General features: G+C 43.8%; 1 protein-coding gene across 3 annotated transcripts in view; it reads left to right on the forward strand.

Annotated features, from left to right (window-relative positions):
• fndc1 (fibronectin type III domain containing 1) overlaps positions 1–8,617 on the forward strand; it is a 31,235-nt gene extending 22,618 nt beyond the window's left edge. For all 3 annotated transcript variants that reach the window (XM_047328534.1, XM_035617510.2, XM_047328535.1), the window contains 7 exons: positions 105–341; positions 2,479–2,587; positions 5,450–5,529; positions 5,847–5,876; positions 6,924–7,085; positions 7,176–7,298; positions 7,851–8,617. In XM_047328534.1, coding sequence (XP_047184490.1) covers positions 105–341; positions 2,479–2,587; positions 5,450–5,529; positions 5,847–5,876; positions 6,924–7,085; positions 7,176–7,298; positions 7,851–7,966 — 857 coding nt within the window. In that variant the 3' untranslated portion in view covers positions 7,967–8,617. The remainder of the gene's footprint in view (positions 1–104; positions 342–2,478; positions 2,588–5,449; positions 5,530–5,846; positions 5,877–6,923; positions 7,086–7,175; positions 7,299–7,850) is intronic.
• The last annotated feature ends 5,696 nt before the right edge of the window (positions 8,618–14,313 follow it).

Below are 14,313 nucleotides of genomic sequence, written 5' to 3' on the forward strand. Positions count from 1 at the left end.
TGTTACATAGCCAGGCTTGTCCTGTGTAAGTAATGCAAGAAAAGAACATTTTAAATCAAAATAAGTTATTCAATTGATTTCCATGACTTCTCCCCTGCCTTCAGCTCCCTACGTGACCTACATCCAGAAGGACCCCGGTGCTCCTTGCTCCCTGACGGAGGCTCTGGAGTATCTGCAGGTCGACGTCCTGGAAGACCTGATGAAGCAGGACACCCCTGAGGCCAATCAGAACCAGCCTCCCAAAAGAAAGCCGCAGAACTTCACCGTGGTCGCCATGGAGGGCTGCCATTCGTTCATCATTCTGGACTGGGGCCGCCCGCTGAAAGATGATATGGTGTCAGGTGAGAAATGAAGTTACTTATTATGCTATTGCGGTAGTTCTCCCTATACATTTGTGTTCCCCATGCATGCTGCTTGAATTATTGCTTTCAACTGACAATTTTGGGAAATTTATAGGCGTAATATCTGCGAGAGCGGACACTTGAAAATAGTTTGTAAGGCACATCAACTCTGATGGCCAAAACCTAATCACTCTTATATAGAGCTGCCACTTTACGTGAGTGTCCCAAAACCTGTGTAGATGAATGTTTCCACTTTATTCACCACACTACGGAACTATCTGCCTACTGACCTTAGACAGACTAAGTCTTTTGCTTCTTTTTAATCACTTCTCAAATCTATTCTTTTTGTGAAAGTTTTTATTCATATTTTATCGTTTTTATTTCTCAGTGCTCATTTTATTTTGAAAATCCCTTGATAAGATTGCAAAGAAGTGATATGTAAATAAAAATGTATTATTTTGATAATACAATGCCTTCAAAAATTCATACATATTTTACAAATGTTATGTAATAGTCAAGTTTTGCCCGCAAAAGACCTATTTTTTATTTTTTCTAAATCCGTCCATAACTTTTTGATTAATTAAAAAAAGAAAAATTCCTCTGACCTGAAAAAAGCGACTGAAGATAGCAGCCCACCGAGACGTGACTGACTACCAGCCGGCGTGTTTTCTTTGGCAGGAAATCACAAGCTCCTGCTCCTGCTGTGGGCAGGTCCTTGCTCTGATGTGTAAAACAGATAGATGGCCTGTACTGCCGCTGGCGTTTTTCTTCCTCCGTTTCTTTCCATTCGGTCTCTTTGGTGTTTTCTGCTCGCGCAGGATCATGACACTTTTCGAAATATATAGCGACACTGGCAGCCGATCACTATTTTCTCCCATTTGAAACACTGTATATTTTACCCGACGCATCGCGGTGCACACACTTTTTAAGTGTTGTCGTGCAGATGGGGATTTTATTGAAAGATGTAAAGCTTCATCCAGCATGTTTGGCCCAAGATGTGCTGTAAATAAAGTCGATATTTTCTGACACGCACACATGCGGGTACAGTTCACACATGGGTATCCAATCACGAGGCAGTGTTTCAGTTGCTGGGGAATGCACAACCATGTCTTACAAGTTATGGGTCACAGCTTTCCAAACAAGTGGATGGAAACAGCTGTTGGCATGCGGAAGATTTTGCGAGGTTTCACCTTAAAGAAACTTCTGGCTCCGTTTTACAGTAATGCATTGTGGACCTTTTTTTTGCTTTGAGGGGTTTGGGTGAGTGGTCCAAGTGTTGCATTTGGCTCGAAGCCCCAACTTCCACGGAAGCTATGTTATGGATTTCGACCTGAAGAAGGGAAAAGCAGATGGCAAAAGAAACCTCAAACCTCCACTTCACAATGTAAAATGAGAGGATGGGTGAAAAACTAAAAGAAGAAAAAACAAAGAGGCTAGTATTTCCAGTATTGCCCTCCTCTCCCGTCGTCGGCCAGCTGTGTTGGTGTGGCTCCAGTGAAAATAGAAACTTGAAAGTCCAGCAGAAACACTCGGTAGCTCGATGTGCAGTAGAGCCGGGCCTCTGGAGTTTAATGGTGAATGATCGCGGGCTGCGTGACCTCAGGTTGCTCAGGAAGAGTCTGCGCGACTGAGGAGAGGAGGAAAACAGGCGGACGGACGGACAGAAAGGAGGACGTCCGCCATGAGCTGCAGAGAATGCCAGGACTGCACATTTTAATGTCAAGGCCGCGGTCGCAAATAATTAAAACCCTAAAATAAAGGTCAGTGTTTTATGAATAGTCTTAGGGGTGCGAGTCTAAGGGTGAAAAAAAGCAAAGAAAAAATACCAGATTGTAGAAGTACTGTATTTAAAGGACAAGTTCAGCATGGACATAATAAATATGAAGCTGAAAACCACAACATGATAAAAGAGTGTGTCCGTGAGCTTTATACTGTAGGCGTCATATGTACTGTACAAACATGGGAGAGGTATTGATTCTCTCAACAGAACCAAGTGTATTCCCTGAAAAACGTTGGGGTCTTGTTGTGTTTGGTTCAAGAAGATCTCCTCATTTCTGATTTGGCTTCTCCTGCTGTGAATTTGATTTTTTTTTTCTTTTTGTCCAACTGCTAATGAGCTGTGTGTTGTTCCCTGCAGGCTACATGGTTCACAGTGCTTCGTATGACGATGTCCTCAGCAATAGATGGTCCTCCAGACCCTCCAGCGGGACGCACCTGGCCGTGGAGAACCTCAAACCCAACTCGAGGTAACGCCAACCACATGGTGCTGGGCTCATATCGGCGCGTGGATGTACACAGCGCGCGCTTGGGGGGGAGGGGTTTAATGCGTGCACACGCACATGACTTTCATAAAACAAGAATCTTCTTTTTGAAACAAAGATTTGCTTTGCTCCGACCTGCGTGACACGTTAACGATCAGGTTTCTGCCGCCGGTGCAGGTGCTTGGCCGTGGAGTCTCGAGAGTGTTTATTTTCGGCCGGGGGAGTGTTTATACCAGTGTCCTGTCACCACATAATGCGAAGGATATACAGCTTGTCTACAAGTGAGTGTGTCTGTTGATGCTGCGCCATGTTTATGCGGGGATATGCTGCCGTCCGTGATATCAAAACAGACTGACACTAATCAGAGCAGGGGTCCGTGATGCTGTAACCGCTGCATGTGATGATCAGAAAACAATCAGCTCGATGAACGGAGGCAGGTTGAGAAAGAGAGCTGAATCCTCTGCACCCCGAAATTTGGCATGTTGAAAAACACTGAAAGTTCCGTGGGTCATTCTGTGTTAATGCAGCACACATTGTCTGAATCTTCATCTTCGGTCGTATGAGACACCGGCGGCGGTTTTGAAAACGTAAACAGCTCTTAGCGTGTGGTACCTAGAGAGAAGGGAAGACCGACTTCTTTTTCAATGACCTCTGCATTTAGGTTATTACATTATTCATTTATTCCAATTTTTTTTTAAACTTATTGAAAGAGTTGATCAAGGTCCGCAGTAGGAACATGCATTGTGTTGTGTTTTGACACATATTTTTTATACCTTTTCAAACCTATAACCCGACCTATAGTCCTCAAAAAAAAAACAACTTTATACATTCTCTTTAGCAAATAACCCGAGCACTAATTGCTGGTGTTGTACACGTGTGAGATGATCAGGAACAGAAGTATCCTCTCACCTGGGGGAGGGGGGGGGGGGGGCGTCCGTCTGTTGATGTGTTATGACAGGTGTACCGTACTACCAGACACCTGCTGCCGAACACAAACAGTAGAGCCGTGTGTGTGTGTGTGTGTGTGTGTGTGTGTGTGTGTGTGTGTGTGTGTGTGCGCGTGTGTGTGTGCAAGAGTAAACGGGCTGCAACGAGGGCTTCCCTCCCTGACGACCAGCTTGTGTTCATGATGGTGTGTCTCCCGTGGTTTGCGGGTTGATCTCGGGACGGTTTATGGGAGAGTGTTGGCGTTTTCCCCGAGCTGCAGGCTCCGTTGGGCTGCCAGAGCTACTGAGCCACTATAGCACTAAACACACTCGACGGCAAGAGACGAATTGAGAAACGAATGAGAAAAAAGAGGATTAGAAATAAAGTTAGATTTACTGTGAGCAGGAGGAACAGACTTTGGCGCGTAGACCCCGGCAGGAAGTGGAACACCATGGAAGCGGTCCAATGAATGAGGGGGTTCTAATAACAAGGAGACTTCCCCGTGGTGATGAGGAATGGAGCACGGAGTTGGGACGTCCCATGACGGGGGCTTCTGGTTGGACGGTTTAACGGGACATGCCCCGGCGTCCGGAGGCGAGGTGGCGGTCATTTTCTAAGCAAAAGAATAGCAAACATTTGATGGTTCCAGCTTCTCATCTTACTTTGTCGTAAATTGACTCTCTTCTGACTTTGGTCTGACAAAACAAGACATTCGATGACAATCGACTTGGACTCGAGGTAGTCGTGGTAACCATTTTAACTACTCTTGTTTTTGTTTTGCAGACCAAACAAATAATCCCCCCCCCCCAAAAAAATGTAAAAAATACATCTTTTTTCTCTTCTTTCGAGCAGTTTAGAATCGACTTCTATGAGTTCGCTGTGGCTGAGCTGCCGTGTACACTGATGAGCATGTAATGTGACCAGGCTGGATTTGACTCAATGTTATGAGCAAATACCAGAAATATACTTTTTACAGTCTGATGAAAAGCCCCCAGAGCGACGCTCCGAATGGCGCCGAGAGATCTCCGAAAATATTGAAGGTTCTCAAACGGTTATTTTGTCATTTTGCCGTCTAATTCAATGTTTTTTTTAATATTCTGGCTCGCATTGCTTTTTTCTCTACCTTCTCCGATCGCTTTCATTACATCATCTCTCTGCAGCTGTGGTGCCCCCCCCCCCCCATTTGGTCAGTGTTGTCACGTGGCTGTGGTGATTGGATCCAGGCCTCGTGGCCGTGCCTGGTGAAAGGTTTTGGCTCGAAGCTGACGGACCATGAACTCGCTGAGTGCGACCTTGCGAGAGTGAAGGAAAAAAAAAAAAACGAAAGGAGAAAAAACACAATGCGCACACAGAGCCGCGAGACGCACGCGGGAGCAGCCGTCAGACGTGTACCTAGTGGGACAGTTTGCAAACTCTCAAAGCTTCGTCACTGGAGCTTTTGGGTTTTTTAATCTGACGGGACTTTATAATCCACCACTTGAAGACAAAGTGAGAAATGTCCTTTTCTTCAGAACTCTCTCTCTCTCTCCCTCTCTCTCTCTTTCAGCGTATGCATTTATCCCCGTGCTTTACCTTTTTCTCATATCTCTTTGTTCTTCTGTCTTTCATCTTCATCCTCTGCTGTCTGTCAATCTCCACATCTCTTTCTCCGCTCACCACCCGTTCCACCAAACCTCCCCCCTTCCACACGGGCCAAATAGGCATTTTATTGCGCTGCGCTCACTTTGGATTCAGGCAGATCTGAGGCACGCCACTCCTGAATCAGCCCTGGCGAGGAGCGGGCCCGGTCCCCTGCTATGGTCATTGACACTGTCCACACCTTCACCCCCCGGTCGCAACTGAAACCGGCAGAGTGACACGTTGACTGCTGAATCCCTCGTGACACTTCTCCCCGTGTGTTGTGCTCTGTTTCTCCTTCAGGTACTACTTCAAAGTGCAGGCCAAGAATGTGTTTGGTTTGGGACCAGTCAGCGAAACACTCACCTACGTCACCGAATCAGGTGCGTGTCCTGTCGGCGTCTGCGGAGAAAGACTTTGCCGCACCGTAGATGGACTTTCTTTTCTTGTACAAAAACCCCTCAAAATGAAATTTTGAAAATGAAAAATGTCACCAGGATGTCAATTTTATCGCGATGCAAGATGTTCACATTCGAAAGAAGCGTCCTTGTGGCAGCAGGAGACGTCCAGATGAACGCTGCATTTGTTATGTGTATTATGGGTTTTTGTCAGCCCTATCATCAGGGGAATACATTAAACTTCAGCAGTGCTGTCTGTGTGCTTTTCATCCCTGGTAAAGTGATCGCATTCTTTCTTTCAGACGATCCTCTTCTCATTGAAAGGCCACCTGGTAAGTCGGACCGAAGCTGCCCCGCCATTTTCAAAGAGAGAGAGAGAGAGAGAGAGAGAGAGAGAGAGAGAGAGAGAGAGAGACGTCATTCTGTTAAACAACCCGTCTGGATCTAATTCTGTGTCAACGTTCCTCCTTTATCACCCCCCCCCCCCCCCCCCCCCCCAGTAACACTCCTTTGAAAGAATTTAGACGTCACTCCCAATAACCGAAGTTAGCAGCGGAGTCTGAGCGATGAGTCGGCCAGGACCATTTATATCTGCCAATATCATCTTATGCAGACATTTTAATCCCGTTTAGATTTTGGCCTTTCACAAAAAAATAGTACAGAGATGCCAGATATATGTTTAAGGTCGTCCATTCTGTAGAAGGCAGGATTGTGCTAAAACCTCAGCCTAGGGAATAAAAATCTACACCTTTCATTAATAAAGGCAATTCAAAGTGCTTTATGTAATACTGCACATAAAAAGGATAAGGAGAATTTAGGCAAAGTAGAAAAGACACACAAGACAGTGTGAAATGACACAAACAGAGAGATCTAAACATGAAAAGAGAAGATAGAAATTAGGGAAAGAAATAATAAAACTATAATTGTAATTAACACAGGATGAGGAAAATTGGAACAAACCCCCCCGACCTCAGGGTTTTGTGCGAGTTTGTTCCGGATATGTGGGGAAGCACAAAGTGAACGCTCTCGCCTGTTTTCGTGTTTTGTTTTGACTCTGGGAACAGTAAGCAGACCAGTCCCAGTTGACCTGAGTTGTCTGGATGAGTCACAGCGGCTCGAAAATGCGAATTTGGCCTTCAAACATTGAGATGCTTTGTTAAACTGTGGCAGGATAAATCATCATAACATCAAGGTCACAAGATATAAATTGAATTCGGCTGCATGTATAAAACGCACCATCGGAACCAGACCATTCCATACTCAACCATAAGAGTTGCAACTGTTTTAAACAGTATGCATGATATATAGGTCAGAGGATGCATATTTGACTGCGGCAACATGATGCATCTCCCCCTCCCCTGTTCCTCTGTGCTCCTCAGGCGGAGAACCGATCTGGATCCCCTTCACGTTCAAATACAACTCGGCCCACAGCAGCTGCAAGGGCAGCCAGTACGTCAAGCGGACATGGTACAGGAAGTTTGTGGGCGTGGTTCTGTGTAACTCCCTGCGATACAAGATCTTCATGGGAGACGGCCTGAGAGGTAACGTATCACGGGGCCGCTATGAGATCGATACTGCTTACAGCGGTGTCCGCCGAGATGACTGACATTGACCTAATCTTGCCTCTGCAGAGCCCTTTTACAGTGTAGGAGACACATTTGGGCAGGGAGAGGACCACTGCCAGTTTGTGGACTCGTACAGGGACGGAAGGACAGGCCCGGCCTACCTCTCAAACAATCTGCCCTCGGCACAAGGTAAACAACAACAACAACAGGTTGAACACACATATCACATTTTTGCCTGTGATATTTAGCATTGGATCTTATCTATGCAGAATACACATGCAAAATGAAAGTATAAATGAATTCCAGTTAGATGATCAACCAGGTTTTTGAATGTTTTAGTCTCAATCTCAGACCATTTTTTCCAATAATGCCGTTACTTCCTGGCAATTATTGGTTTTATGGTCCTATTGGTGCATGTGGAGAATATGCGATGGTTGTTGTTGGCTTTACTTTTTTGTCGGCGATATAGTAACCTCTTATTTTACTAGTTAGTTGTAACTTAAGTAAGTTATATTATGAGGACCTTTTCTTGTTGGTGTGTTCAAGGACAGTTTGAAATCAAACGCACCCTCAACGCACCCCGACGTGACCCAACGTGACCCAACTTCTAAAAATTGCCATTACAACAGTCAATGGAAAGATTTTGGGGGAAAATTAGATTCAAACTTGCACCACCTTTGCAATGGAAACCTGTGTAATGGCTACAGTACGAACAGCATTTGTCATTTGTTTCCATCGCAGGTTTTTATCGAGCATACCGACAGGAGCCGGTTACATTCGGAGTTATTGGCAGACGTACACCCCACCCGTTCGTGGGCTGGTACGAATGTGGCGTGCCCATCCCTGGGAAGTGGTAACACCGGAGGAGGAGGAGGAGGAGTAGAAGAAGACGAAGACGATGCCTGTAAACACAGACTTTTGCGCCTGCCACAACAACAAGACACCACTACAAGTTTATTACAGCTTCACAGAAAGAGAATATAGTACTTTTAAACAACTCAATGTATATCGTTACAATGCACTTTTTTTTATATAAAGCAGTATGTATATTATGAGGGGAAAAGAAGCATGTGTGCTCTTGCTTAGTTTAACTTTTGTCTTAAAGTGTCCTTGTACTATTCCCAACCATCCCAGAGACAGGTCCTCCTCACCCAGTGTTATTTATCTCATCAATAATGCACACAAGGTCAAACCAGTGACATTGGACCAAAGCACAAGCTGCAAAGAAAGCGGAGGGAACGGGCACTTGAGGTGTGTATAGGTCTGTTAATTTTCAACCGTGAGATTTATCTTTCATAATGTAACAGCCTCTGACAGCTACTTTTTTGTCTGTTTGTTTGTGTGTTGTGTTCTTAAATCATCCTACAGTATTTTTTACACCCTTTTGGTATCCACCAGAATTCATTAAGAGTTACTGTGCAAGTTTTGTATGTATACAGACGACAAATAAAAGACCAAATATTTGCTCAGGAACCTTGGGAGATTGAATAAAGGTGCTAAGGAAACCACGACAATCCAAAAATGTGAATCATAACGTAGTCTCTCGCTGCCACATTCTTTTCTAGCAAAAACAGGCCGCACGAGATCCAGGTTTACTCAATTGGCCTAATGGAAGATGTGGTTAACAGAGAGTTTGGTTGAGCCAGTTGGAACAGCAACTGTTAAGAATCTGATGAAATGTGAAGAACAACAGCACAGTGTGGACAGAAGCGGATGAGATGGAAAAGAAGAAAATACCAGTTCATTGGCATTAGACAGAACCATCATCCATGTGTAGAGTATTAACGCACTACCCAATAAATATCACAGCTCCATTTTTAATGCATACAATCATTTAAGTTAACTTTGGTAGAAGGAACTACTGTTCTTTAGTATACTGTACTTAAAGCAAAGTTAGAAAACTAAGCAAAATGTGGAGGTACTTGAACTTGATTTGAGTATTTCCCTTTTGTGCTACTTCATACATTTTACTCCATCATTTAACTGGTAGCTATAGGTATGATTTTTTTTCAAATAAAGTAAAAATAATTATGTGTATATACTCATAATAATGTCTTTCAGGGAGCCACTTATCTACCTCAATGGTAGTTTTTAGGTTTTTTTACTCAAGTAAAATCAACCAAATTAAAAAAAAAAAAAACATTACATGTGTAAGTCCTGCATTAAGATTAAAGCAACAATAGGTAAGTACTTTTCACAAAATGCATTTAAAGAATCAAAAGTAAACAATACTCATACTCAACTACTGGCTTAGAATTGGTCCCAACATCATATTGATTATTATTACATTACTGAGGCGAAATCAATAATAAATACATCTTTCTTTCCCCTTAAGTATACTTTTGAATATAAGACTTTAACTAGTTTGACATTGCTGCATTGATACTTTTACTATTCGTATGCAAGTTAAAGTTCTGAATACTTCTCCCAGCACTGCTCGTAACAGAACCCAGATCTATTGTGTTGAATTTGGAAAGGCCGACAGTACAAACGTGTTGAACCAATTGTGATTGTTGCGTTCTGGATAACTTGAAACAAACTATGAATCTGATAACCTAATGGATTTGTTAGAATTTGCTGTTTATGTCCCTGAAGTCGGATCAAATCTCTCACGGGGGATTAGACTTTCATTTTCATGGTCAAAGCCAATTGCGGTGTTCAGATTTTTACTGTGTTGTTTGAACACGAGTTTCAGTTCAACAGCTAGAAATGGGTTACCAAAAAAAGGGTACATTCAAAAGTGGGTCAGCACCACAGAAATCCAGGTGGAAAATATGTCACGGATATGACCGAATGAATGGAAAGGTCCCTTTTGCGTTCATGGCCGATTATTGATTACTCTCTCCTGAAAGTCCAGCACTGCCTCCCTCAGCGCTTTTCAGTCTCGCTGAGTAAAAGTGATGATATCCATGTAGCAGCCAGGATATTAAATTTCAACACATACTGCACAACTCTGCCTCATAGCAAAGTCTAACGTATCACTGTCATAAAATCCCATCATTATTCGGTGAATGGAAACCGAAGCTTTGTGACCCGAGAGAGTCGAAAAAAACTTTATTCCATCCTCCATCGCGTTGGAACACCTAATCCGGTCTACTTTGCTGATATTTCAAGTAATGGATGTGATTCAAATTTCACCCGAGCTACTGCAGAAACTTCTACGGGTAGAAGAGCAGGTAGTTTTATTCCACTACATTAAGCAGAGCTGATGCAGTGACCCCCTTGCCTTCCTCGAACCCTGCTCACTATCAAAAGCCCAACGTCCAGTCCCTTATCTGAGGCACACAGAGAGTTTGCACGGTTTTGTTGAGGTTGGCTGTGATGTGCTGCGGCCGTCGGGATTCATAACACATTAAAATGCAGAGGGAGTTCTGAGAGGGCATAGATTACTTCCCCTGAGCGGGAACGGAGAGTCACATGTTGTTTTTGGAATTGATAGCGGACCAATTTGTCAACACCGCGGCGGACGGCTGTCAGATGTCAAACATATTTTCCAGGTATGCCGCTGCGTGTGGACGAGAGCATCTCCCTCCGTGTGTTTTCAGCGAGTGAGTGCTGAGCCTTGTCTTTGCCACAAAATATTTCCGTTGGCCGCAGACTGAATCGCCATTTGACCCGAGGCCGAGACTAATGATAGCCTACGCTTGGGTCTATTTCTAAGCGCTGTGGGGCACGAAGACCAGAGATGGACACGGAGAAAGAGCATTACAAAATAAATATATACATCTAAGCGAGTGTTTGCACATGTATAAATACCAGAGAAACAGCAGAGGAGAGAAACGAGAAAAGACGAAAGAGGGGAACAGAAGCGACAGGACAAACGAACACGTGCACGTGACAGCTGTAGCCCCTCTGCTACAGATGTTAGAGGACACAGTCATTGTGTGTGGGAGTGTGTGTGTGTGTGTGTGTGTGTGTGTGTGTGTGTGTCCTGGTCAGATATGACAGTCGGAGAGATGCGAGCCGGAAAACTACAGACTGATGTTCAAGAAATACCACTGCTCCTAATTGAGGCATTTTAACAGGCTTTTCATAATACATGAATTGCAGTTTATAAAAAAAACAAACAATGCTTCTCCAAGAACTTTGACCTTGTAAAACTTAAATCCTCCATCACACTAATGACTTGTAGAATTCTGTCGAAAGGCCCATCAATCTGTACCTTAAAGTGCCAATCGAAGCTTCACTAGCGTCCCAGCATCAATGTATACTGTGACCCGGTGCCAGTTGAGCAGAATAATCTGCAGGAGAACCACAGGAAGCCTGAGGAAACACTTGACTCGATGCCTTGTTTGAAGCAAGAACGATTTGAATCCTTCTGCAGTTGTGTGTAACTGTTTTCCTGCAGATCAACGCTGCAGAGAGGGGATGCGGTTTAAAGAGGAGCAAACTGATTAAACTGATCCAACTCCTTCTGGGAACCAGAAAAAGAGGAAACACCAATGTTATACTTGAAATCTGTACAAGCGTAAACGAGACCAAAGTCATCCCCACGAATGTTTCCCCACACGCAGCTCAGGAAAGCACAGTCCAACCGTAAGAATGGTTTGAGCCACATTCTTGTAGGCTGTATTCTTATTATGTTTGGGGTTTTTTTCTTTGAATGATTACTGCTGCAAATGAAGGTAACATGAATATGGAATGGTTGAATAGCAGAGCGCTCAGTTTGGACACGTCTACTCCCCAGTGAAGTCAACGCCGATAAAGCCTGTTTACTTCGCGCGCATCCCCTCTTGGGTGGAGCTCCCGACAGGGCGGCCCTGTTTGGCTCCTGGAGGTAAAAATGTGCCGCGCATATGAATGAAATATAAGGCTAGAATCACTGGCGTTGTTGTTGTCGTCGCCGTCTTCTCTTCTCATTACAATGTTGATTCATCATCGTTCCTAAATGTTTGAATTTGGACGAGGATACTGTGGATTGTGATTCATTTAATCTGCTCTGAAGTGCGAACCAAAAGCTGACGTCAGGATGACAGGAGGATGAAATGGTGACTGCCATCAATATCAACTGCATGGGCTCATATACCACACACACACACACACACACACACACACTAACGGTCTTTTAAATGTGTCCAAGGATGTTGAAACGTTTCATATTTTCAGCCAACGGAACGAAATCCATCCGTGACATGACACAGCACTGAGACATCATAGTGTATGTCAGCTATTTCATTTTCCAGCGTGTCAGGTCCTCTGTATTTTTCAGTCAAGGTCTGCGCACAGAGCAAACTGCGGATCCTTGATATAAAACAAAAGGGCAGAAGGCCACGCTCGCTTGATTGAGACCAGGCCCAGCTGACTTTTCCCACACGTGGATCTTACATTATGAATTCAGCTGCTTCTCAAACCAGTTTCTCTTGGTTATTCTTATGGTATTGATTTGTAGAAAGAAGCTCATTTCAATACGTCCAAATGTAGAACTGAAAAATTGCTTGATTACAGGAACAAACTTGTGGTCGTGAAAGAATTCAGTCAGTGTAACTGTTTTCCACATGCTGCCTTTTTGTTTCTCTCTGATAGAAATGGGTCACATGTTATTTTGGAATGGAAAAAGTTAGACTTCATTCTACAGTGCTGAAATCACCGCATGAATCAGTTGACGGCTGAGGGGGGGGGGGGGGGGGGAGTGAAAGAGAAGAAAAAGTGTGAGAATCGGATTACTTGTGTACGGAAATATTTGTTTGCAAAACTTGATCGGTTGTCTTTTTGTTGTTTCAAATTTCCTTCAGCGTGATCAATCAAACATGTGATATTTGTGCTTTCCAACTAAGCACACGAAGAATTCATACACCGATCAAGGCTAAGAATCGGCATCTATCTGTTTCTCCCTTTATCAAATTGAACATCACAAGGTCTCGAGAGCAGCACCTGCTCTTTGGTCTGACACCATAAACGGTTCACTAATCATATTTTACATTTCCTAAAGCTGCATTAGTTGATATTTGGCCACCTGGGGGTAGCGCAGCAAGTTGTTAACTGGAAATATTATCACCTTTAAATCCAACTTATTATCCCCTTGTAAAGCTGACATGTTGAGTAAATATGTCAAAAGTGTTTGAAAAAACAATAGCATTCACTCGGAGTCATGCTTTTGGCCACCCGATGAACGTAAGCCCAGTGTTTACTTTCCTTTTAGCTCTGTTTTGTTCTCCGCCAGCTCCTGAGGGAAATATCTGTCTCTTTAGCGGAGCTGAAACACATCGCAACATTCCGTGGAGAAGAGCAGAATGGGGTTTGTTATGCTTTCTAACAGCATGCTTGTTCATTTGATCCAATGTTAATATACAGTTCTTTTGATTAGAGTATCTTTTGAAATACCATCTTCTCTTCAAGTGTTCTAGTCCTCTGTCCTAAAATTCAGGGTTGCTCTTCCCTTCATGTGAAGCGTATTTAAGAATTGTTCAAGATATCTGATATCTGATCAGGAGCCATGTCTGCCCGGGCCAACTGGAGACTCTCCAGCTCAAAGGAGTTGACTCTGAGAATATACAAAAGAATCTTCCGTGGTCTGTTTGATTGCCTCTAACAATAATACGCCCTTGAGTTTTTCTCCTCCTTTTGTGTTGCAGAGTTCAGTCTCTGGGAGGATATTTCTCTGGCAGATGTTCGCTTCGGCTGGTTGGTTCATCCTCACACCGTTTGTGCAACTACACTCATGAACATGGACAAGCAACTGAAAAGGCCCTTAGAAAAATTCCGATCTAAGGTTTCAGCTCTGTATAAAAACAAAAAAAACCTTACATGTATTGGAGGAGGAGCTGTGGGGCAGCAGAGTGGACATCTAGAGAATCTGTGAGAGTATCATATGTCCTTGAGTGAAAAGGTCCAGTCTGCACAAAACAGGAGTCATCAACAACAGAGATGGAGAAAATGGCCTGTCCCCCTGAACAAGCTTTTCATGAAATAAAGAAAATAATGAAAACTCAAAAGAAATCTGGGGATTCTCAATTGCTCAGAGACATAATATTTACTGAACTCCACGATGACATAACGCTGCCGTGATTGAGACTGAGCTGGTTCGCTCCCGGCTCACTGTTTTTCTAATGGCAGCTCTTTTTTTGCGCGGGGGGGGTTAACTCGTCTGAGCTCACTGTAAAAAAGCCAGTTTTGAACCCAGCCTTGGAATTATATCATTCTTTTGGCACACGCGCGGGTCACGCATAAACCAAGAAAGCCCTGCGGGGGGGAAATCCAGAGGTCA

Source organism: Scophthalmus maximus, chromosome 18 (assembly GCF_022379125.1).
Source record: "Scophthalmus maximus strain ysfricsl-2021 chromosome 18, ASM2237912v1, whole genome shotgun sequence".
In the NCBI taxonomy this organism is placed as follows: domain Eukaryota; kingdom Metazoa; phylum Chordata; class Actinopteri; order Pleuronectiformes; family Scophthalmidae; genus Scophthalmus; species Scophthalmus maximus.